The sequence below is a fragment of the Rana temporaria genome, chromosome 6 (assembly GCF_905171775.1).
Source record: "Rana temporaria chromosome 6, aRanTem1.1, whole genome shotgun sequence".
Lineage (NCBI taxonomy): Eukaryota > Metazoa > Chordata > Amphibia > Anura > Ranidae > Rana > Rana temporaria.
In genome coordinates, this window is record NC_053494.1 from 103,946,744 (window position 1) to 103,970,068 (window position 23,325).

The 23,325-nt window shown below is 46.5% G+C and overlaps 1 protein-coding gene across 1 annotated transcript in view; it reads left to right on the forward strand.

Annotated features, from left to right (window-relative positions):
- PFKL (phosphofructokinase, liver type) overlaps nt 1–23,325 on the forward strand; it is a 158,808-nt gene that overhangs the window by 31,136 nt on the left and 104,347 nt on the right. The window contains exons 4-5 of the mRNA XM_040357096.1: nt 13,428–13,617; nt 19,986–20,151. Coding sequence (XP_040213030.1) covers nt 13,428–13,617; nt 19,986–20,151 — 356 coding nt within the window. The remainder of the gene's footprint in view (nt 1–13,427; nt 13,618–19,985; nt 20,152–23,325) is intronic.

Consider the following 23,325-nt stretch of genomic DNA (forward strand, 5'->3'; position numbering starts at 1 on the left):
GCGGCAAAAGCACTCTCTTGCCAGTCAAGAAGAAAGCCCGAGGGCCCGCGTTTAAGCGCCAGCCCTCCCCGGGACAGGGGCCCTCTAATACCAGACAGTATCGACGGCCTCCTGCAAGATCAGGCTTTAACAATAAGCCACAAGGCCAAGCCACTGGGGGCAAGAAGCAGTGGTACCGCAAGCCTGCGAAGCCAGCCCCCAAGTCGGCCTTATGAAGGGGCGCCCCCACCCACGATGGTGGGGGGAAGGCTACGTCTCTTTGCAGAAGTTTAGGAGGCCAGCATTCCCGACTGCTGGGTACGGTCTTCCGTGGCCACGGGCTACCAACTAGAATTTTCAGAATTCCCTCCTCCTCATTACCAGGAGTCAAGAGTACCAGGCGACCCGGTGAAGGGAGCCGCGTTGATGGCGGCATTGAATCATCTGCTGTGCCAGAAGGTGAAAGTAGAAGTACCAGTCCAGGAACAGGGCTTGGGGTTCTACTCCAACCTGTTTATCATCCCAAAGCCCAACGGCGATATCAGGCCAATTTTGGACTTAAAGGGAGTAAATGCGTACCTAAAGGTCCGCTCATTCCGGATGGAAACTATTCGGTCAGCTGTCGCCGTGCTCCAGAAGGACGACTTCATGGCGTCCATAGACATAAAGGATGCTTACCTTCATGTGCCAATTTTTCAGCCACATCAGGTATTTCTACGCTTCTCGGTGGCTCAGCGTCATTTCCAATTTGTGGCGCTCCCCTTCGGGTTGGCTACGGCCCCCCCGGGTATTCACAAAGGTCCTAGCCCCAATCCTAGCCAATCTAAGGACCCAAGGGGTCACTGTCCTAGCTTACCTGGACGACCTCTTGGTCGTAGACCACTCGTTTCCTGGCCTGGAACGAGCAGTCGCCCTCACGGTTCAGTACCTCGAGAGGTTCGGCTGGGTCCTAAATCGAGACAAATCAGCATTTCGGCCCACAAGGCAGCTGGAATATCTCGGCATGAGATTGGATACAGAACAACAGAAGGTGTTCCTACCTCTATTAAAGGTCAAGGCCATCAAAGAGCTAATACAAATAGTTCTGAGCAAGAGAAAGCCAACTGTTCGCCTATGTATGCGGCTACTAGGCAAGATGGTGGTCACCTTCGAGGCGGTACCGTATGCTCAGAGCCACACTCGCATCTTGCAGGCAGCCATCCTGTCAGCATGGAGCAAGAGGCCTCAGGCCTTGGAAATTCCTTTGCCACTCTCACCAAGAGTCCGGCAAAGTCTATCTTGGTGGTTAAACCCTCAGAATCTCCTGAAGGGAAAAACGTTCAGTCCTGTGACCTGGAAGTTAGTAACCACAGACGCCAGCCTGATCGGCTGGGGAGCAATTTTGGATGGTTGCACTCGCCAGGGCACTTGGGCAGCGGCAGAGAAGCAGTTGCCCATCAATATCTTGGAGCTCAGAGCTGCCCGACTAGCCCTCAGGGCTTGGACGTCCAAACTGCAGGGGTTCCCGGTGAGAATACAATCGGACAATGCCACGGCGGTGGCATACATAAATCACCAAGGGGGAACCAAGAGTCAAGCCGCTCAGAAAGAAGTGAGCTTGATTTTCTTGTGGGCAGAAGCCCATGTGCCCTGCATATCGGCTATATTCATTCCCGGAGTGGACAACCTACAGGCGGACTTCTTAAGTCGCCAGACTCTATTGCCGGGGGAGTGGTCTCTGCATCCACAGGTCTTTCAGACACTCTGCCAGAAGTGGGGAGTGCCGGACGTGGATATCATGGCATCGAGACTAAACAAGAAGCTTGACAGGTTCATGTCCCGCACAAGGGATCCCAGAGCCTGCGGAACCGATGCGTTAGTTTGCCCTTGGCATCAGTTCAAACTTCTTTATGCATTTCTCCCGCTCCAGTTACTACCCCGCCTGCTGCGCAGGATCAGGGTGGAGCACATACCAGTCATCCTGGTAGCTCCAGCATGGCCCAGAAGGGCATGGTATTCACTAATCCTGAAGATGGTAGTGGGAGACCCTTGGACTCTTCCTCTATGGCCAGACCTGCTATCGCAAGGTCCGATCCTCCACCCTGCCTTACGGCATCTAAATTTGACGGCCTGGAAGCTGAATCCCTGATTCTCAGGGGTAGAGGTCTGTCTCAGAAAGTAATCTCTACCCTAATCAGAGCCAGGAAACCGGTCTCTAGGGTGATTTATTACAGGGTCTGGAAGGCCTATGTAGGCTGGTGTGAGTCCAAGCGATGGCTTTCTCGCAAGTTTACCATCGATAGAGTATTAAGTTTTCTCCAGCTAGGAGTGGATAAGGGACTGGCATTAAGCACAATCAAAGGACAGATTTCAGCTTTGTCAGTGTGGTTTCAGCGGCCGCTGGCCACCCACTCGCTAGTTAAGACCTTCCTTCAAGGGGTCTTACGTATTAATCCTCCAGTTAAATCCCCGCTTTGTCCGTGGGATTTAAATCTTGTTCTGTCAAGTTTACAGAAACAACCTTTTGAGCCGTTGGCTGAAATTCCTTTGGTTTTACTAACAAGGAAGTTGGTATTTTTGGTCGCCATAGTTTCCGCCAGAAGAGTCTCGGAACTGGCAGCCTTATCCTGTAAGGAACCATATCTTATTTTACATAAGGACAAGGTCGTTCTCCGCCCTCATCCTTCCTTCCTACCGAAGGTTATATCCAGTTTTCATCTAAACCAGGATTTGGTATTACCATCCTTCTTCCCTAAACCTACTTCCAGAAAGGAAGGGTTGCTGCATACCTTGGATATTGTCAGGGCCATGAAGGCCTATCTTAAAGCTACAGAGAAGATCCGGAAAACAGATGTGTTGTTCATTTTACCGGATGGGCCCAAGAAGGGCCAGGCAGCTGCAAAATCCACCATCTCGAGATGGATTAAACAGTTAATCACTCAGGCCTACGGCTTGAAAGGGTTGCCTCCTCCGTTATCATTAAAGGCTCATTCTACTAGGGCCATGGGCGCCTCCTGGGCAGCACACCACCAGATCTCTATGGCTCAAGTTTGCAAGGCGGCAACCTGGTCTTCTGTCCACACGTTTACAAAATTCTACCAGTTGGACGTAAGAAGGAATACTGATACAGCCTTTGGGCAGGCAGTGCTGCAGGCTGCAGTTTGAGACCCTCGGATTCCGGGGGCTCCCTTTTGAGTTAAATTTAAAAATTATTTTTCTCAACTAAGTTGGATTTATTATGATTTGAGTATATCTCTAAATTAAATCCTTTTGTCTTGGGAAGATGTTCTCCCTCCCCTCATTGTAAGCATTGCTTTGGGACATCCCACATAGTAATGAATATGCCGCTCTGTGTCCCGTGATGTACGAGAAAGAAAAAGGGATTTTTAATACAGCTTACCTGTAAAATCCTTTTCTTGGAGTACATCACGGGACACAGAGCTCCCACCCCTCTTATGGGGACCATTTTGGGAGGCATACTGCTTGCTACAAAACTGAGGTACTCCTCCTATGGGAGGGGGTTATATAGGGAGGGGCACTTCCTGTTTGAGATTGCCAGTGTCCATCACCTGAAGGTACTCCATATAACCCACATAGTAATGAATATGCCGCTCTGTGTCCCGTGATGTACTCCAAGAAAAGGATTTTACAGGTAAGCTGTATTAAAAATCCCTTTTTTTCCAAATCCTCTTCTGCTGGACACGCACCATTTATTAATTTTTTGCCATCTTCGGCCTGCTTCATATGGTGGAATGTTGTACGGGAAGTGGTGTTCATGAAGTTGGCTAACGGCATCAAAGCGAAGGTCTTCTGGGGGGGGGGTCTTTGTTGATAGATGAGGGGTGTGACGACCTATTCTATGAATTTTAGGAAGGGGGCGGGGCTTTCTGCAGATTTGGTGTAGACTTTGTCGAAATTATAAATGGCCAAATGGATGTGATAAAAAAAAAAGGTAGCAATTTTTTTTTTTTTCTTATCGTCTTTCAGGACAGCACCTTGAGAGCGTGGCTCCACTTAATTGACGGGAAACACACCTTCACCAAACTTCTTAAAAGGGAGGCTCCTTCCACTTATCAGTCTTTGTGTTTCCTCCGGCCGGAACACATGTGGGGGGTTAGGAGCTCTCTAGGTACTACCTGAGAGGTCTTATCTTCCTACTCCCACCTGTTTTTTTCTTACCTCAGAGTCTGTTCCTCCCATTCACTGGATAGAGAGTGCCTTGTGCATGGGCTCCTTCTCCCTCATTGGTGCTCAGTAAACCAGGGACTGCTCCTTGGCAAGGTAGATGGCGCGGACATCTTTTTTCCTGTCCGGGCATCCAAACGCCGCCGCCATCTTGGAAAGGTCAGTCAGGCTGCTTCCCCCGGAAGTGAGGTAACCGGAAGGGGCGGCATCCTACGAGCGGGCACAGGGCATGGACGTCATTTCTGCCAGGAAGCGCTGAGGGAGGAACAGGTCTGGTTCCTTATTAGCTGGTTCTGGTCCGGTGCAGTGGAGTCCGGAACCAGCAGTTTGGCCACCAGCATCACGCTGCTGCCTCAACATGGATGCAGGATCCGCAGCGAGTGGAACAGGCACTGGCACCAGCAAGGCCCAGGTAAGGGGTAGACTGAGGTTCTACCCTCATTTACTATGGGGTCTCTCTCTAGCTCCCTTCTCCCTTAGGGGGGTGTGTGTTTTTTCCCCCCTGGTGGCAGGGGCCTGTTTGGGCACATGAGTGTAGTGGATCTCTCACTGTGCACCTGTGGTGAGCATCTTGATTGGTTTTCAGGCTGACTCAAATGGATGTTTTTTTTTCCTTTTTTTTTTTTTTTTTCTTTTCCCTTATGGCAGGCCAAGAGCTCTAATGCTGGGAATAAAAAGAAATGTCCTTCATGCAAGTCTAAACTATCTAAAGGCTGGAAAAAAGCTTTATGTCAGACACGTATTGACTCATTAGTGAAGGAGGAAGCGTCTGCCGCTTGCAGCGCGACATAATCGCATCTGTTAAAGAATTGGATGCTACTATTCAGTCCTTTAGGTCCTCACTCACGAAACATCCGTGAGACAGACCTCTACCTCACAAGACTCACTGCAAGTCCCTGTAGTGGAGGCAGAAGAGAGTCCTCTGAACCAGGAAGGTCCTTCTCATCTGATTCTTGAGAATGTGAGGATGAATGAGCTGGAGAATGTCTTCAAAATATAAATTATATTTGAAAAAAGTTGATGGCCTCCTAAAAGCTATTCATGCAACTTTGGGATTAGAGGAGGAACATAATGAATTATCTTTACACGACAGGATGCAGGACTCGGTGATCCCAAGATATGTACCTTCCCAGTCCATACAGTAATTTCTGAAGCGATCAAGAAAGAATGGACTGATCCTGAAAAGAAACCTTTCTTTGCTAAGGCACAAAAGAAAAGGTTTCCTTTTGACGAAGACCCAGCAGCTCCCTGGAATTAAGTTCCAAAACTCGATGCAGCCTTTTCTCAAGTCTCAAGATCTTCAGATCTAGCATTTGAGGACATGGGGATTCTGAAAGACCCCATGGATAAGAGGATGGATCAGCAATTAAAGAGGGCTTGGCAATCCATCATAGGCAACCTTAAGCTAGCAATGGCAACTACTTGCATCTCCAGAAATATAGAGTATTGGTTGAACCAGCTTAAGGATCATATAATAGCTGATTCTCCAAGCAAAAAATCCTAGACTCCTTTTCAACCCTGTCAGCAGCTGTAGCCGGCAATGATGGCAAGATCCGTGGCCCTTACTAATTCAGTTAGGAGGGCGCTGTGGTTAAAAACCTGGCCGGGGGACACAGCATCTAAAAACAAGCTGTGTGGAGTACCCTTCCAAGGGGATTAATTGTTTGGCCCCGATTTAGATGCAGTGCTCGACAGAACTGCAGACAAGAAGAAATCTTTTCCTGTCAAGAAAAAGCAGACAGGCAAAAGTTTTTTTTTTTTCGTCCTCAAAGGGCTCAAGAACAAAACAAGCCTCAAGAGAGGAAGAAAGGTTGGTCAGGGCAGAAGGGAAAGGGCAAAGGTAATGTCCTTTTCCATCCTCCTGCGGCAACCGGCAAAACACAATGGCAACCGGTTGCAGGTGGTGGGAAGACTTCAAAGTTTTCTCCCTTTCTGGGCAACCATAACAGAAAATCAGTATATTCTCTCTATGCTGTCCCAAGGTTACAGAATAGAGTTCTCGGACCCTCCCCCAGAGAGGTACCTGTTGTAAAATCTACCAAGAGATATAGTCAAGTCCCTAGCAATGAAGAGCCTATTGAAGGATCTGATGAACCAGGGGGTTGTAACTCAAGTACCAGGGGTTTTATTCCCACGTATTCTTGATAAAAAAAAACGTCCGGAAGTTTGACTTATTCTTAACCTGAAGCCGCTAAACAGATCGGTCCTATACAAAAAATTCTGTATGGACTCAATCTTCACAGTCAAAAATCTTTTTGCAAAGGAGTGCTTTATGGCATCAATCGACCTGCGAGATGCCCATCTGCATATCCCCATAGCACCTTAATCCCAAAAATTTCAAAGATTGGCGGTAAACATGGGAAAAGAGGTCGTGCACTTCCAATTTAAAGCCCTCCCCTTTGGCCTTTCCTTGACTCCGAGAATATTTGCAAAGGTCATGGCAGAGGCCCTCGCTCCTCTTCTCTTACAGGGGGTAGCAGTAATTCCATACCTGGACGACCTGCTCTTCTTTGCCCCCTCCAGGGAGAAATTGTTGGAGGATCTCGAAAGAGCTCGCAGTCATCTAGATGCAAAATCAAATTTCAACCCAACCCAAGAGGCACAATTTCTGGGGTATCGGATAAGCTCAGTGGAGCAAAGAATTTTTCTTCCAGAAGACAAAAAACTAAAGATACTAAGGGTCGTAGCCTCCTTGCAGACAAATCAAGAGCTATCAGTCAGACAAGTAATGTCAGCTCTGGGAACCCTTACCTCATCTATGCCAGCGGTGCAGTGGGCAAGGCTTCACTTCAGACTGCTTCAGAGTTTCCTCCTGAAAATATGGGATCACAGGACAATCTCTGGAGGCAAAGGTAAAAACTCCCACCAAAGTAAAACGATCGCTTTGGTGAAGTCAGAAAAACCTGTCAGCAGGCCTGTTCTGGTCATTTCCAATAGAAAGAGTGACAACGACAGACGCCAGCCTATGGGGGGGCACACCTGGGTCAGGAGCAGAAAAGTCCTCCAATTGGATATAACGAAGGGCAGTGGCCTTCTCCGCAGACCTTCAAGGTGCCCATGTTCAAGTCTTTTTGGACAATGCCACTACCATAGCCTACTTAAACAGGCAAGGAGGCACAAGAAGCAAGACACTTCACATTCCCTAGTTGGGATTTGTCAGTGGTTCTTCAGTCACTATCTAAGGAATCCTTTGAACCGCTTACAAGGCATTTCTCTGAAGTACCTTACTCTCAAAACTGTGTTCCTAGTGGCAATTACGACAGCCAGAAGAATCGGTGAGCTGCACGCCCTGTCAATAAAGAAACCCTTTCTATCTGTCTATACGGACAGGGATGTACTAAAGACTGATTCAGCCTTTCTACCAAAAGTGGCTTCGGCCCTCAATCGGTCGCAGGAAATTGTCATGCCAACCTTCTGCTCTAACCCATCAGGGGAGAAGGAACACCAATTTCACATGTTGGATGTGAGAAGAACCTTACTACATTGCCTTGAAGTGACCAAGGATTTTCGATCTTCAGACTACTTGTTCATACTTTTTTCAGGGAAATAGAAGGGCCACCAAGCGTCTAAGGGGTCAATAGCTAGATGGCTGAAAACTGCCTTTCTGGAAGCCTACTCCCAAGCAGGGCTATCTCCCTCCATTGGGAATTGGAGCACACTCTACTAGAGCTCAGGCCACTACATGGGCAGAAATAGCTGGTGCCACCCCAGATCAAATCTGCAAGGCGGCTACGTGGTCAAGTTACCTTACGTTTCGTCCGTCATTACAGACTGGATCTTCTGTCAGCAAGCGATCAGGCTTTTGGCAGAAAGGTCTTGCAGGCTGTGGTCCCTCCCTAAGTGGGTAAGTCTGTTATCCTCTCAAGGTGCTGTCCTGAAAGACGATAATGGAAAAGTCAAGTTAGACTTGCTGGTTTTGTTTTCCATGAGTCTTTCAGGACAGCAGCAACCCACCCTTATCGTTTTAAATATTATGCTGTGACTAACCATACTCTGATTATGTGTTCTAGCTTGGGCCAGAGGTTTCTCTACTACTACTACTACTACTACTACTACTACTACTACTACTACTACTACTACTAATAAGTGGAAGGAGCCTCCCTTTTAAGAAGTTTGGAGGTGTGTTTCCTGTCAAGTGGGTGGAGCCACGCTCTCAAGGTGCTGTCCTGAAAGACTCATGGAAAACAAGTTACCGGTAAGTCTAACTTGACTTTTTGTACCAGAATCGGGACCTCTTTATTGACAAATGGGGCTCAATTATTTGATCATTGAAATCCCAACCCCCCCATGTAGAGATTATAATGTTGGACACATGGCTTTTCAATGGGACCTCGTCCTTGCTGAACTTAAACTGTAGTGTCATCGTGGATGGTGGACATCATGTGCATGTTCCTGTTATCCTTCCACCTCAAGGGCAACACTTCGTTGCATCTCAGTGTTGGTCTTTCCCCCCCTTCGCAGCTTTTTGTTCCCTAGAGATTGTGGGAAGCCCTTCCTATTTTTTCTGGAGGTTCCGAAAGGCCAGGGTTTTTGCGATGTATCAAAGTGTTTGAAAAAGGGGCAGGCTGGTACATAAGTTGTCAAGGTATATATGATATCCTGTTTTCAAGAGTGGGTAAGCCAGGTCCCATACGATTTTTCCAGTTGTGCCCATGTAGGCCAGGCACTCGGGAGGGGGAAGCAGGGACTCTCTTCCTTCATATATACGGAACGCATCAAGATATCCCGTGACTCTATCACATAGCTTGGCCCTTTTGCTAGGAATATATTGTTTTATTCCTAGCCGGCCTGAAAAGGGTACCAGGGACTCATCCACACATATATGCTTCTCAGGGACATAGAGTTCTGCAAATCGTTGGGAAAAGAAATGCATCAGTGGGCGAATTTTATATAGCTTATCGGAATTTGGATGATTGCGGGGAGGGCACTGGGTGTTGTCGTTTTTAAAATGAAGGAATCTCATAATCATCTCATATCGGTACCTGAGCATGATGTGGATGGGTTTGGTGGACCAATAGGTATATCTTTTATTTATTTTTTTATGGTGAGGCCCATAAACATTTTGAACTCTTCCTAAATTCAGATTTCTCCACTCAAACGAACGGCCATAAGATGATTGGGGGTTGTTGGCAATATACTGCTGGGCATACAAATTTGTCTGGTCCACAATGAATTTCAGCAAAGTGTTGGGCAAAAACAGATGAAAGCAATCGATCTCTGTGAAATTTTGGTTGTTGGCCTGCACACCTGGCTGTGCTTTGAAAGGGGGAATAATTGGTGATCCCGAGTCTGAAGGCAGCCATGTTGTGTTGTCAAGACTATCTGGCATGTATGGAGTGGCCCTGGCTCTTGGGGGACGTGACACTCCAGTAGTTGGGGGAGTTGAATTTCTTGTGCTGGTACTCAGGCGTGATGTGGCAGCACTGGTACTGGACCTGGGCATTTGTTCGCGGGGCCTATTGCTGGCGGCAGCACTGGTACTGAGCCTTTGTTCCTGGGGGCCTATTGCTGGCGGCAGCGCTGGTACTGGGCCTGGGAATATTATCCTGGTTGCTGGCAGCTGCTTGGAGTGCCGTGCCCTTTTTTTATTGCTATTCTCGATCGGTTCAAATGCGGAATTTGATTCGGACACAGTAATGGAGAGGATCTGGAACATCTCACGGTTGTATACTCTTTTGGACATGGCTTTGTAGCTGTGCGACGGGTGGCAGGTGACGGTCTCTGATGGGCTGTGCAATGGGTGGCAGGTGACGTTCACTGATAGGTGGTAATGGTGCGATGGTCACTGATGGGTGACAGGCCACGCACGGTGTTGGTCACAGATGGGTGACAGGGCACGGTCAGTGATGGGTGACGGTTGCACCGCTGATGGTCACTGATGGCAGTCTCTTATGTGACAAGTGCACTTTTATGGGGTGAATGTTGGGTGACAGATGACAATTGGAGGGGGGGGTGATGGGACAGGTGTGGTGTTGGTGCAGACACTACTAAACATTTGTAACTCACTGCTCCTGGCTCTTCTCTCCTCACACTGGAAACGGTGTGTGAGGAGAGAAGAGCTGGTAAGTTAGTTACAACTCTGTTTACATCTAGTGATCGGCTGTGAATGGATCACAGTCGATCATGTGGTACACAGCCCAGGCCAATGGCTGTTTACTACCGTCGGTGACGAGCAGTGTTCCCGGGAACACGCTGCCACCGACTGACATGCGCAGCGAGCATGCGGCGTGTAAAGTGGGGAGTTGCCATCCCTGATCACGTGGTAAACAGCCATGCCCAGTGGCTGTTCACCCCTGTCGGTGACGAGCAGTGGGCGGAAGTGACGTTTTGACGTCGCTTCTTCCCTGCAATGGTATGGAGATGAGACGAGTGGGGGCCATCTTCTCCTCACTCGTCTCCTCCATACCCAGCCAGGGACATGATCCGATCGCCTCTGCCGCTGTTGACGGCTCCGGTAAGCGGCGCAGGGCATCGGAGGGAGGGGAGTCCTCTCCCACCGCCGATAAGTGATCTTGTGACGCAGAGACCACCTTATCTTGTAGCTGACCGCCCACTGAAGAAGATACCGGGGTTATGGTAGATAGCTGCTGCCATGACAATGGTATTCCTCTTCAAACAGCCGACGTATAACGGTGGGTGGACCTTTTGTGAAAAAAATAAATGCACATATTTTTGCAGGGGGGAAAAAGTGCATGGGTTTTTTTTTTTCTGGAGGCTATAGAGCAGGAGTGTCCAAACTTCTTTCAAAGAGGCCTGATTTGATGAAGTGAACATGCATAAGGGTCGACCATTTTGCCTGAAATTCTTTGAACCATTAAAATTAAATGCAAATTAACTAATACACTGCCCAACAAGAATTCTCTTGCCTTTTTGTTGCTGTGTGTTGGGAAGAGTACAACGATGAGCTTGGGCGTGTTATTTGGATATACCGTATTTGTGTAACATGCACCTTCACTTTAAGAGGGAAGTTTCTGGAAAATACTTATTTTATAAATAAAGAACTGTGAAGCAAATAAGGATCAGTGCCCATCAATGCAGCCTCGCCATTGCCATCAGTGCAGCTTAATCGACGCCCATCTGCAGCCCCGGAGGGGGGCGCGACGAGCACCAACAGGTTATATAGGAGAATCTCCTGTTTACTTAGCGCCCTCTTTAATACAAAGTATTGCCTCCTATGATGGACAGAACAGTCGTCCAATGCCAGCCCAGGATACAGGACTTCCTATTAAAGAGGCCACCGAGTAAACAGGAGATTCTCCTGTATGTAATCTGACAGCACTCATCCCGCCCCCTCTCTGTCCCCTCCAAGTCTGACAGAATGATAAATACGGTATATATCTTTTGTGGCCTCCCAAGAGCAGCATTGGTTGGGGGCCACACAAGAGGTATGTGTAGGGGTGTGTGTGTGTGTGTGTGTGTGTGTGTGTGTGTGTGTGTTTAATATAAAGTCTGGGCTGGATTTTGGACATGCCTGCTTTATATAGAGCATTGCACCAGTGATCAGTAGATAGTGGCTGCAATGTCGGCTCCTGCGCGCAATGCCTAGAGCTTGCTGCCTGTACATCTGTATGGGCAGACATTTCTGTGAAGCAGCCACGCTGTTTTCAAAATGTGGCGGAGGGTTCAGGGAGAGGATCCCCTATGCATGTCAGAGAATCTTTTAACGCTGAACTCTGGGATAAGCAAATATTGCCTAAATACAAGAGGCATATGTATTCCTACCTTAAAGCGGGAGTTCAACCATTTCTTTTTTTTTCCCCTTAGCTTCTTGCTCGTTCGGTCTAGGGGAATCGGCTATTTGTATTAAAATATGATCCGTACTTACCCGTTTTCGAGCTGCATCTTCTTCCGTCGCTTCCGGGTATGGGTCTTCGGGAGCGGGCGTTCCTCCTTGAGTGACAGTCTTCCGAGAGGCTTCCGACGGTCGCATCCATCGCGTCACTCGTAGCCGAAAGAAGCCGAACGTCGGTGCGGCTCTATACTGCGCCTGCGCACCGACGTTCGGCTTCTTTCGGAAAATCGTGACGCGATGGATGCGACCGTCGGAAGCCTCTCGGAAGACTGTCAATCAAGAAGGAACGCCCATTCCCGCAGCCCATACCGGGAAGCGACGGAGAGGATGCATCTCGTAAACAGGTAAGTAATGCTCATATTTTAAAACAAATGGCCGATTCCCCTAGTAAAAACGAGCAGGAATCTAAGCCTAAAAAATGCCCTCTAAGGGTGAACCACCGCTTTAAATCTTGGTGTGCTTTTATGTATTTCTTCCAGGTCTTTGAATTAATTTAGTATGAAGCTTTGCTACTGGGAAGAAGTTTCCTGTAATAAAGATTGGTCACTTCTACTCTCTCTCCTTATGTACTCTACCGGTGCTCCAGGCCCCTACGGAAAGCCGCTTTCCCTGGGGACACCTGTGCAGGCTCGCTCCCAGGTCCCGCTGCTGCATCCATTGACAGACTTGGTCCCACGCTTGTGTCACTGTATTTGACAATGGCTCTTGCTGCTATCAATCTGTCCAATGAGTAGAGAGACAGCGGCTGGAGCTGTGCACATTCCTGGAACAGATTGGGGCTAGGTAAGAATAAGGGGGTGGGGGGGTCTGGGGGGGACCTGCAGTACAGAAAGTTTTTAAACTTTAATGCATAGAATGCATTAATAGGGTTGTAAAGGTAAAAAAAAAAAATCCCTAAATAGCTTCCTTCACCTTAGTGCAGTCCTCCTTCACTTACCTCATCCTTAAATTTTGCTTTTAAATGTCCTTATTTTTTCTGAGAAATCCACACTTCATGTTCTTCTGTCTGTAAATACACACAGTAATGCAGAACTTTTATCCCTGGTGTGGAGAAAGCCTCTTGAGGGGGGAGGGGGCGAGCAGGAGGGTCAGGACACTCTACTTTGCAGATAGAGAAAGGAGCTGTGTGTTAGTGGGCGTCCTGACACTCCTGCTCGCCCCCTCAAGAGGCTTTTTCCACACCAGGGAGAAAGCCTTGCATTACTGCATGTAGTTGGACAGAAGAACAGGAAGTGAGGATTTCTCAGAAGAAATAAGGACATTTAAAAGCAAAATGGAAGGATGAGGTAAGTGAAGGAGGACTGCACTAAGGTAAAGGAAGCCATTTAGGGATTTTTTTTTTTTTTTTTACCTTTACAACCCCTCTAAGGTGAAACATCTTCAGGCTTTAAGACCACTTTAAAAGGAGTGTAGCTAGATATTTATTTTAAGGTTAAATTGTGGTTTGATCATAATGAATTGCAAAACTAAAATATTGAATGTTATTTTACAGGGAGGAACTATCATTGGAAGTGCCAGATGCAAAGCATTTACCACTCATGAAGGCCGTCTGGCTGCAGCCCATAACCTTGTGCAACATGGCATAACAAACTTATGTGTCATTGGTGGAGATGGCAGTTTAACAGGAGCAAATATTTTTCGAAAGGAGTGGAGTGGTCTGCTTGAGGAGCTTGTTAAAGAAGGTAAGCATGTTAATTCATGCAACATGTTGGATAGTATGTGTGTATTTATACTGTATTTTTTAAATTGACAATTGATTAAACAGGAAGAACAATTGGGGGCATAATGTGTTTTATTGAAAGCATACGGTATTTCTAGCACAGTGGGTATTTTTTTTCACGTGAAATTATTCTTTAAATCTTTTTTTTTTATAGTTTTGAATAGAGTGCAGAGGGATTGGAACACCTGTCAGTTTTTATTGTTGTCTGTGACCCTGATTCATCCTTTCTATATGTCCTGTTTACCATTATCATTGAAAGTAAAAGAAAATCCCAAATTTTGTGTTGTCCCCAGAAAAGTAATAGAGGGGAAATCTCCCTGGGGGTCCCCAAATCCCTGAACTTCCTGTTTGGCTTTGTGATAGGAAGTTGAGGGAAATCTCCGCAATGGGACACAGATGGCAAAAAAATAAAAAATAAATCTGACGAGTTATAACCATTCTTTACCTCGATCCAAAATGAAAAAAGGAAAACATTTTGCCTATAGTTCTACTTTAACTCAGGAGTATTGAATTAAAATTCAAGGAGGTCTGCTCTGTAAAATTTTCTTTCAGCAAAAGTGTTTGCGCAATGTCTCAGATCCTTTCCATTACAGCCCCCTCATTTTATATCATCCTGTTCTTGCATCAGTGTCCTCAGACCCTGCGCGCGCCGGTAATTGAGGCCGCGGCCTACAAGGCTGCGAAGCCGCGGCCTACAAGGCTGCGAAGCCGCGGCCTACAAGGCTGCGAAGCCGCGGCCTCAATTACCGGCTGCCGCGATCGCGCGGTGGGGGCGCATGGAGGCACAGGATGCTGTGTCTCCGTGCACCCCCACCTCCCAAGCTCTTCCTTCTGTGAGCTGGCGCCATCTGGTGGTGGCTGTTGACATTACAAGTTAAGCATTACAAGTTAAACAGCAATTCTAATATGACATTTTTCACTATTTTCACTGCCATCTTCTTCCCTCTAATTAATACCCCCAAACATTATATATATTTTTTATCCTAACGCCCTAGAGAATAAAATGGCGATCGTTGCAATACTTTCTGTCACGCCGTATTTGAGCAGCGGTCTTACAAGTGCACTTTTTTGGGAAAAAATTACACTTTTTTTTTTTTTTTTTTATTAAAAAATAAACCGTAAAGTTATCCCAATTTTTTTTAATATAGTGAAAGATAATGTTACGCTGAGTAAATTGATACCTAACATGTCACGCTTCAAAATTGCGTCCGCTCGTGGAATGCCGACAAACTTTTACCCTTTAAAATCTCCATAGGCGACGTTTAAAAAAATCTACAGGTTGGAGGAGGTCTAGGGCTAGAATTATTGCGCTCGCTCTACCAATCGCGGCGATACATCACATGTGTGGATTGAACACCGTTTACATATGCAGGCACTACTTGCGTATGTGTTCGCTTCTGTGCGCAAGCTTGTTGGGACGGGGTGCGTTTTTTGGCTCCTAACTTTTTTAGCTGGCTCCTAGATTCCAAGCAAATTTGTCAAACCCTGACTTGAGTGTCCACTGCGCTCCTTCATATTAACCCCTACCCACAGCACTGCCTTCCATCCCTCCCTCACTTCACAGCACCCTCTAACAGCCCAGCCTGCCCTTTACATCACCCCCCTTCACTGCACCAAACCCAGCACTGCCCCCCTTCACATAATCTCCTTTCACAGCACTGCTCCCCATTACATTTTGTCCCAGACCCACCCCCACACCACTGAACACTTCACATCATCCCCAACCCCCCCCCCCACTTTCACAGCCATGTCCTCTTGCTCATGCTCTTCTTCCTTACAGAGTCAAGAGCAGGAGGCACAGCAGCACTGAATGGAGGTTGGGAGCAGGAACAGCTGGGGTTAACTTTTTTATATTCAAATGTGAAATAATTAAAGCTGTGTTCCGCTCAAAAAAATAAAATAAAAATTAAAGGTCAGTCAGGCTGCTGACTTTTAAAATAAGGACACTTACTTGTCCAGGCCGCCCGCGATGTACTCGCCCAAAGCCGACCCCATCCCTCGGCTCCCGGGTGGAAGCGCTGGCATCTTCAGTAAGGGAATCGGGAAGTGAAGCCTTGCGGCTTCACAGCCTGGTTCCCTAATGCGCATGTGTGAGTCGCGCTGCATGTCCCAACTAGTCCTTGCTGTCTTCTGGGACCTGTATATACAGTGGGGACGAAGGAGGGGCCGGACATGATGATGATAGATCGCCGCAGAATCTTTCGCCGGAAGTGGGAGCAAATGCCTGTATTAGACAGGTATTCCCCCCCCCCCCCGAAAGGTGCCAAATGTGACATCGGAGGGGAGGGGGGCACTCGATTCGTGGAAGTTCCATTTTTGGGTGGAACCCCGCTTTTAAGCGCTACTTTTGTAAATAAAATTATAGGGCTAGAACAGCTGCCCACCAACCGTGATCTCATACCAACATAAATATTAAAAAATGGTGCGCTAATTCAACAAATGCAAAATACTATAAATTCCAAATCCTGGCTAATATCAAAAACGTAACAGTTAAAATAAATACTGAATAGTGAAGTGAAACAAACAAACGGAAATTACTAACACGAGTGATATAGTTCATGTGATTATGTCCCAAAGTGTTACTATATCCGGACTCCTTCCTTGGGAGACCACTTTTTCCAATAAGTGCTGTGTTGTGAAAAAATTATCAGTGATCAACAATCCACCACCTCCTAGGTGAATTGGCTGCTTACCTCAAAGACCCCCTGGGTCAAATCACGCCTCTAGTTGAAATATCGCTGTATCCTTGGTCCTTCCTGTCCCACTTCCTCCTTCCACCCAGGGGCCACTAAGGCGATACGTCATATCGCCTTTTAGTGGCCCCCTCCTTGTAGGCGATCACCTGGGACACGTGACAGGTCCCAGGCGATCGCCTGTCCAATCAGGGAGAGATGCGCCGTTCGCTTAGTCTAAGCCGAAAGCTGTCACGGCCGGGTTCCCACAGTTGCAGTGGAGGCGCCGGCGGTGAAGGGGGGACCAGAACGAAGCTCCCAGCGGCACGTCGCTGGACCGAGGAACAGGTAAGTGTATGTTTATTAAAAGCCAGCAGCTACACTTTTTGTAGCTGCTGACTTTTAATAAACATAAAAAAAAGCCTGGAACACCCCTTTAATTGGGATGTATTAAAGCGGAGGTTCACCCAAAAGTGAACCTCCGCTTTTCGGAAACCTTCCCCCCTCCGGTGTCACATTTGACATCTTTCAGGGGGGTGCAGATACCTGTATAAAACGGGTATCTGCACCACTTCTGGGTATAGACTCCTGCGAGTCCGGCCCCTCCGCGTCACCCCCCCCCCCCCCCTGTGTTCTGGGAAACACTCGGCTCCCAGAACACAACGGGGACCAGTGGAAATGCACAGCGCGACTCGCGCATGCGCAATAGGGAACCGGGCAGTGAAGCCACAGCGCTTTCCCTTACCGATTCCCTTACCTGTTCCCCCCCGCCGCCATCCTCGGTAAGTGTTAATTTTTTAAAAGTCAGCAGCTGCTGTATTTGTAGCTGCTGGCTTTTACATTTTTTTTTTTTTTCAGGTGAACCACCCCTTTAAGGTTAAAAAACATGAGGGTTTACAACCCTTTAAGGACTGCCGCCGCAGTTGTTCTTCGGCAGGTTGGTTCTCCTGCGCAATCTCTGGCGACTTGCACAGTGGTGGAGCGTGCCTGCGAATCGGACCGACTCGATGTCTGCCAGTGATCGCCTAGTAGAGAGGCAGAATGGGAAACTGCCTTTGTAAACCATGCAGATACCCATTCTGACAGATTACCAGACAGTCCCAGGCAGCACCCCCCCCCCTACAGTTAGAATACGTTGAGGGAACACGCTTAACTCCTTGATTGCCCCTTAGTGTTAACTATATATATATAATGTAATGGCGCAAAAAGTAAAGTTTTTCAAAATTGTCGAAAGTCAATTTTGTTTGGGTACAGCATTGCACAACTGTGCAATTGGATAAAGTGATGTAGTGTGGTATTGCAAAAAATGGCCTTGTCATTAAGGGGGGAAATTCTTCCAGTCCTTAAGTGGTTAAATATAAAGTGCCCACTTGCACAGCTGTCATCTTGTACATTGCCTATAACGATGAGATACCAAGGGCTCACCGCTCTTTCCGGGTTCCACATGAAGAGGCGTGCTCTTGGTATCTCCGCGTTGTAGGCAATGTACAAGATGACGACTATGTGAGTGGGCATTTTATATTTAATAAATATGCATTTATCCAAGCAATTTTGCACAATAAAGGTTTTCTTTCTACTCTGAGCAACTCTAGAAGAGCAGTTGGTGATTAACACAGAGGACCGAGAATACAGCGATATTTCAACTAGAGGCGTGATTTGACCCAGGGGGTCTTTGCCTGAGGTGAGCAGCCAATTCACCTAGGAGGTGGTGGATTGTATATCGCTGATCATTTTTTCACAACACAGCACTTATTGGAAAAAGTTGTCTCCCAAGGAAGGAGTCCGGATATAGTAACACTTTGGGACATTATCACTTGAACTATATGTCACGTGTGTGTGTGTGTGTGTGTGTTTGTGTGGTTTAGTTTTTGTTTCATTTCACTATTTATTCATCTGCTTTGTTTTTTATATTAGGTAGTATTTGTTATTAATGGTATTTTGTAGGGCTGTTACTGATCAAAAAATTTCTGTTCGATTTAATCGTTTTTATTTTTAATCGATTAATCGACTAATTTCGATTAATTATAACGCACATACAGATCCAACTACTTTTAGCTGATCTCCTTGCAGGCTGATTCCCAGTGCAGCTCCCAACCACTGGAAAAATGGATAGCAGGATACAAAAAACAAACAAAGGCAGCGCTCGATGGGAATAGCATTAAAAAAATTTTAGTCTTCAAGTAGGTAACCAAATAAATATTGCACTGGAGATAAAATCGATGTAGCTACATAAACTGTAAAAATATTTTTAGTCTTCAAGTAGGTAACCAAATAAATATTGCACTGGAGATAAAATCGATGTAGCTACATATAGCTGTAAAAATGGTGCGAGTAATACCAAACGGTACCAAATGCAGTCATAAAAACATGTAGCTAAGTATGATACTGGTATAAAAATGTGTACAATGATACCACTGCTGAATCCAGATGAGGAGGGGTTAACATCAGTCCATCTGCATGTAGATGTCCAATGAAGGGAATTATCACAACTCCCAGTGGATGGTTGTAGAATCCCAGGTTGATAGAGGGAAGTGTAACAGCCCTTGCGTGTGTCAGATAGTAAGGTCCCGCCGGCATGCAGATATGAAGGCACAGCAAAGGAGCCCTTCAGATGGACACGGCAAGCCCCGCCGGTGTCCGTGACATTACTGGATCTCCGACGGAACTCCCTGAAGGCCCAGAAGCCGGCGGAGAGGTGAGTACCAATCAAAAGAATTTTAATCGATCAAAAGGATTTTGATCGATCAAAAAAATTAAAGATTAATCGATTAATTAAAAGTTAATTTGCACAGCCCTAGTATTTTGCATTTGTTGAATTAGCACACCAACTTTTCGTATTACAAGCTAGGGATTGGTTGCTAGGACTGCCCAGTGTCTAAGAAACTAATCACCGGCTGGTTAATCTGGAAAGTTAACTCATTCAGCTCCCACCCTTCGTCCAGTGGGGCTGTGCCTCCCGCTCTCTGCTTTGCCTTGAGAATGATGGCCGTGGAGGCCAGCGAGTCTGGATAGGACAGAGGTTCGGATCTGGACTGCAGTCCACCATTTAGTGATGCTTTGAATTATTTGAAGTAAATCCTCCTGTTTTCATGATCCTGTATTGAGGATATGCAGTGTAAAACTAGTCCTAGACAAAAAAATGTCTTGCTGGGAATGAAATCCTGTTTTTTATGAAAGCTGTTTCCAAACCTGGGGCAGATGTGATGGATATTTTTTCCATAGAAAAAGGATGATTTGCCTAACTAGTCAGATATTTTCTTACACATTTCCCTGAGTCTTTAACTGTATTACGGTATACTCCTGAAGGAGAAAAGTGCTTGGTAACTCCTTGGTCCAAATACTGCCTAATGTGTGCTTTGTTAAATGGTTAATGAATACATTTCACATGTTTTCTTTAGCCCTACCTATTTCCCCAAGTGTGTATATTTTTAAATGCATAGAATTTTTTATAACTGTGATGTCTGCCACATAATTAAAGCATTATGGGATGACTTTAAAACCGATAATGCAATATTTGGCCCAATAAATAAACTTAATAAAATGCAAAGAGGAGTGCGGGCATTTCAGCAAAATTTGTGCTAGATTTTACTGCAAATTTGATATATGTATAAACTGTGACTACTATGTAAATGTATCTGTTCATTTTTCTATTTTTCAGAAAAAATAACAGAAGATGTTGCTGCAAAGTACTCTCATTTGAATATTGTTGGTCTTGTTGGGTCAATTGACAATGACTTCTGTGGTACAGATATGACCATTGGGACAGATTCAGCATTGCACAGAATTATGGAAGTAATTGATGCAATCACAACTACTGCTCAAAGGTGAGCAAAGAGATTTTGATGTAAAACAAGTTGGCATTTGTTCTCACTATTTGTTCATAGGCCAATTGGTCGTAGTTTTTACCATAGATGTTGGGCCCCTTTCACACGTGCGGACCGTATGTCCGCTTTTTCATCCATCCGTTTGCGGATGAAAAAGGGACATACATTGGCCCCTATGAGATCCCGGATGTCAGCAGATCCGCTGACACCCGATCTTGTCCACTTCCGCAATGATCCGATTCTGCAGACAAAAGAAAAACCTTTTTTCCTTCCGTCATCGAATCGGATTAACACGGACATACGGTCCGTGTTCATCCGATTCCCCCCCCCCCCCCATAGGGGAGAGTGGAGAAAAGACAGGGCGGTCCCTGCACAGTGTGCGGGGACTGCCCTGTCAAACGCCAGATCAGCGGGGATCAACAGAGCGATCCCCGCTGAGCATACGGAGGCGGATCATTACTGATCCGCCCGTGTGAAAGGGGCCTAAAGTAGGAAATGTGCCACCAGGAAATTACTCATTTAGAAACCTGCAACTCCCCGTGTGTGTGTGTGTGTGTGTGGCGTTGTGTTTTTTTTTTTTTTGCTACTAAATTCTGCAATCGTCATGTCATAATTCATGCTAGTTTCATTATGTTTTAAAATCTTGGAATCTAAATTCAATTTGAAATTAACCACTTGAAGGGGTTAAGTGTGTCCTAGGGAGGGATTCTAACTGTTGGGGGAAGGAGCTACCAGTGACACGTCACTGATCACTCTTCCCGATCACAGGAATTTGTAGAAAGTAGTGGTGCAACGGGATCGTCACCGAATTCATGATCCGAACGAGTCACCCTGTTCGGATCGGCACACCACGCGATCCGCGCAGCGCTTCGCAGCCTCGGCCATAGGAAAGTCCCAGGCTTCGGCCTAGCTTCGGAGCGGCAGCCATCTTTGTACACCCGGCGGCGGCTGTCTCGTCAGGAAGTGACGTTTCGTCGCCGCCATCTTGCTCCACCCCACACTCCTGCACAGTAATGTTAGTGAGAAGGGGGCAAGCGGACATTTTGTTACACCCAATGGAGTTTTAAATTTCAGTTATTTTCAACACACAACGGAGCTTATATGCTTAAATACAGTATTTGGAAATCCAACGGACTGTTTACATGTTAAATTTTAAAAGCAGCAGCAAACCTTACATGCTTTTGCTCCACTATTTAGACTCCTACTGGCCTGCCAATTAGGATACAGCTTCTGTAGAAATGGTATAGGAAGCTTTCAAAGCGACCACGAGGGGTTACTACATTTTGGCCATTAAAGCGGCAAGGGCTGACTATAAATTCTTGACTTTACAACTTGAAGACAGTGCAACTGAAGCGGCCGACTGCTTTGCCTGTAACCCCTGTTCGGAGGCCTATTGGCACAGACGAGAAGGGAGGTAAACCTCCACTAGAGCTGCACGATTCTGGGAAAAATGAGAATCGCGATTCTTTTGTATAAAGTGAAGATCACGATTCTCTCGCGATTCTCAATTTTATTTAAAGTTATTTTCAACACAAAACAGAGCTTATGTGGTTAAATACAGTATATGTAAATATGACGGACTGTTTACATGTTAAATTTTAAAAGCCGCAGCAAACCTGCTGACCTTACATGGTTGCTAATGTGTCAGAACACCTCCTGATTTTTACATTAGCAAGCATGTAAGGTTTGCTGCTGCTTTTAAAATTTAACATGTAAACAGTCTGTCATATTTACATATACTGTATTTAACCACATAAGCTCAGTTTTTGTGTTGAAAATAACTGTTGGGTGTAACAAGATGTCCGCTTGCCCCCTTCTCACTATCATTACTGTGCAGGAGTGTGGGATGGAGCAAGATGGCGGCGCCAAAACGTCACTTCCTACGAGACAGCCGCCGGGTGTACCAAGATGGCCGCCGCTCCAGAGCTAGGCCGAAGCCTGGGACTTTCCTATGGCCGCACACGAAAATCGTGGGTCATCCGTCCTGGAGATCGCTGGGGGGTGAATCGAGTTTTGCGATTTTTCTTACGATTAATCGTGCAGCTCTAACCTCCACTATACTACTTTAACAAACAATGATGTAAATTTATTAGCTGGTAGAATTTTCGAGTCGGGTGACAAGATTGCCAGACTGTTAGCTAATCTTGTCGCAGACGGCAGTATCTAAACTGCGTACACCTGACGGGGAAACAATTGTGGGCACAAAAGCCATACTTCAGGAATTTGGGAACTACTTCAGGGAACTGTATAGTCAATCGCCGCCTGTCTCTACTGAACTCATGGCAGAGGAAATCGGGAATCTCTCCCTTCCCTCTCTAGAGCTGGATAATGTGGAGGCTCTGGAAGCCCAGATCTCCGCTCTGGAGATCAAGACAGCGTTTTCATCCCATCCGCCTGCTAAGATGCCAGGTCCAGATGGTCTACCGGGAGACTGGTATAGAATGTACGCAAAGAGGTTGGCCCCCAGATTACAATCCCTCTACACACACTGTCTAGAGCAGGGATATGCAGGACCTCCAGCTGTTGCAGAACTACAAGTCCCATGAGGCATAGCAAGACACTGACAGCCACAAGCATGACACCCAGAGGCATGATGGGACTTGTAGTTCTGCAACAGCTGGAGGTCCGCTAATTGCTTATCCCTGGTCTAGAGAATGGGTCTCTCCCGCCTACCTTGTACCAGGCCCACATTGTTCTCATTCCCAAACCTGGAAAGGACCCAAGCCTTTGCGCCTCATATAGGTCTATTTCACTTTTAAATTATGACTTAAAAATCCTGGCCAAGATTCTCGCTGCTAGATTGGTTAAAGTACTCCCCTCCCTTGTCATCATAGACCAGACTGGGTTTATGCCTGGAAAATCCACAAATTTGAGACGAGTGACACATCTGCAACTTCCCCCGACCTCCTCCCAGATTAGGGTCTTGGTGTCCTTGGATGTGGAGAAGGCTTTTGACACCGTCATTTGGGATTACATGCTTATAGAACTACAAGCCTTTGGATTCGGCCCCACCTTTTTGTAAATGGATTACCATCTTGTATAAATCCCCAACAGCACGAATTAAACTAGGGGGCATGCTCTCAGAACAGTTCCAGATACAACGGGGAACTAGACAGGAATGCCCACTTTCCCCTTTTTTGTTCGCCCTGTTGATGGAGCCACTGCCAATCCGAC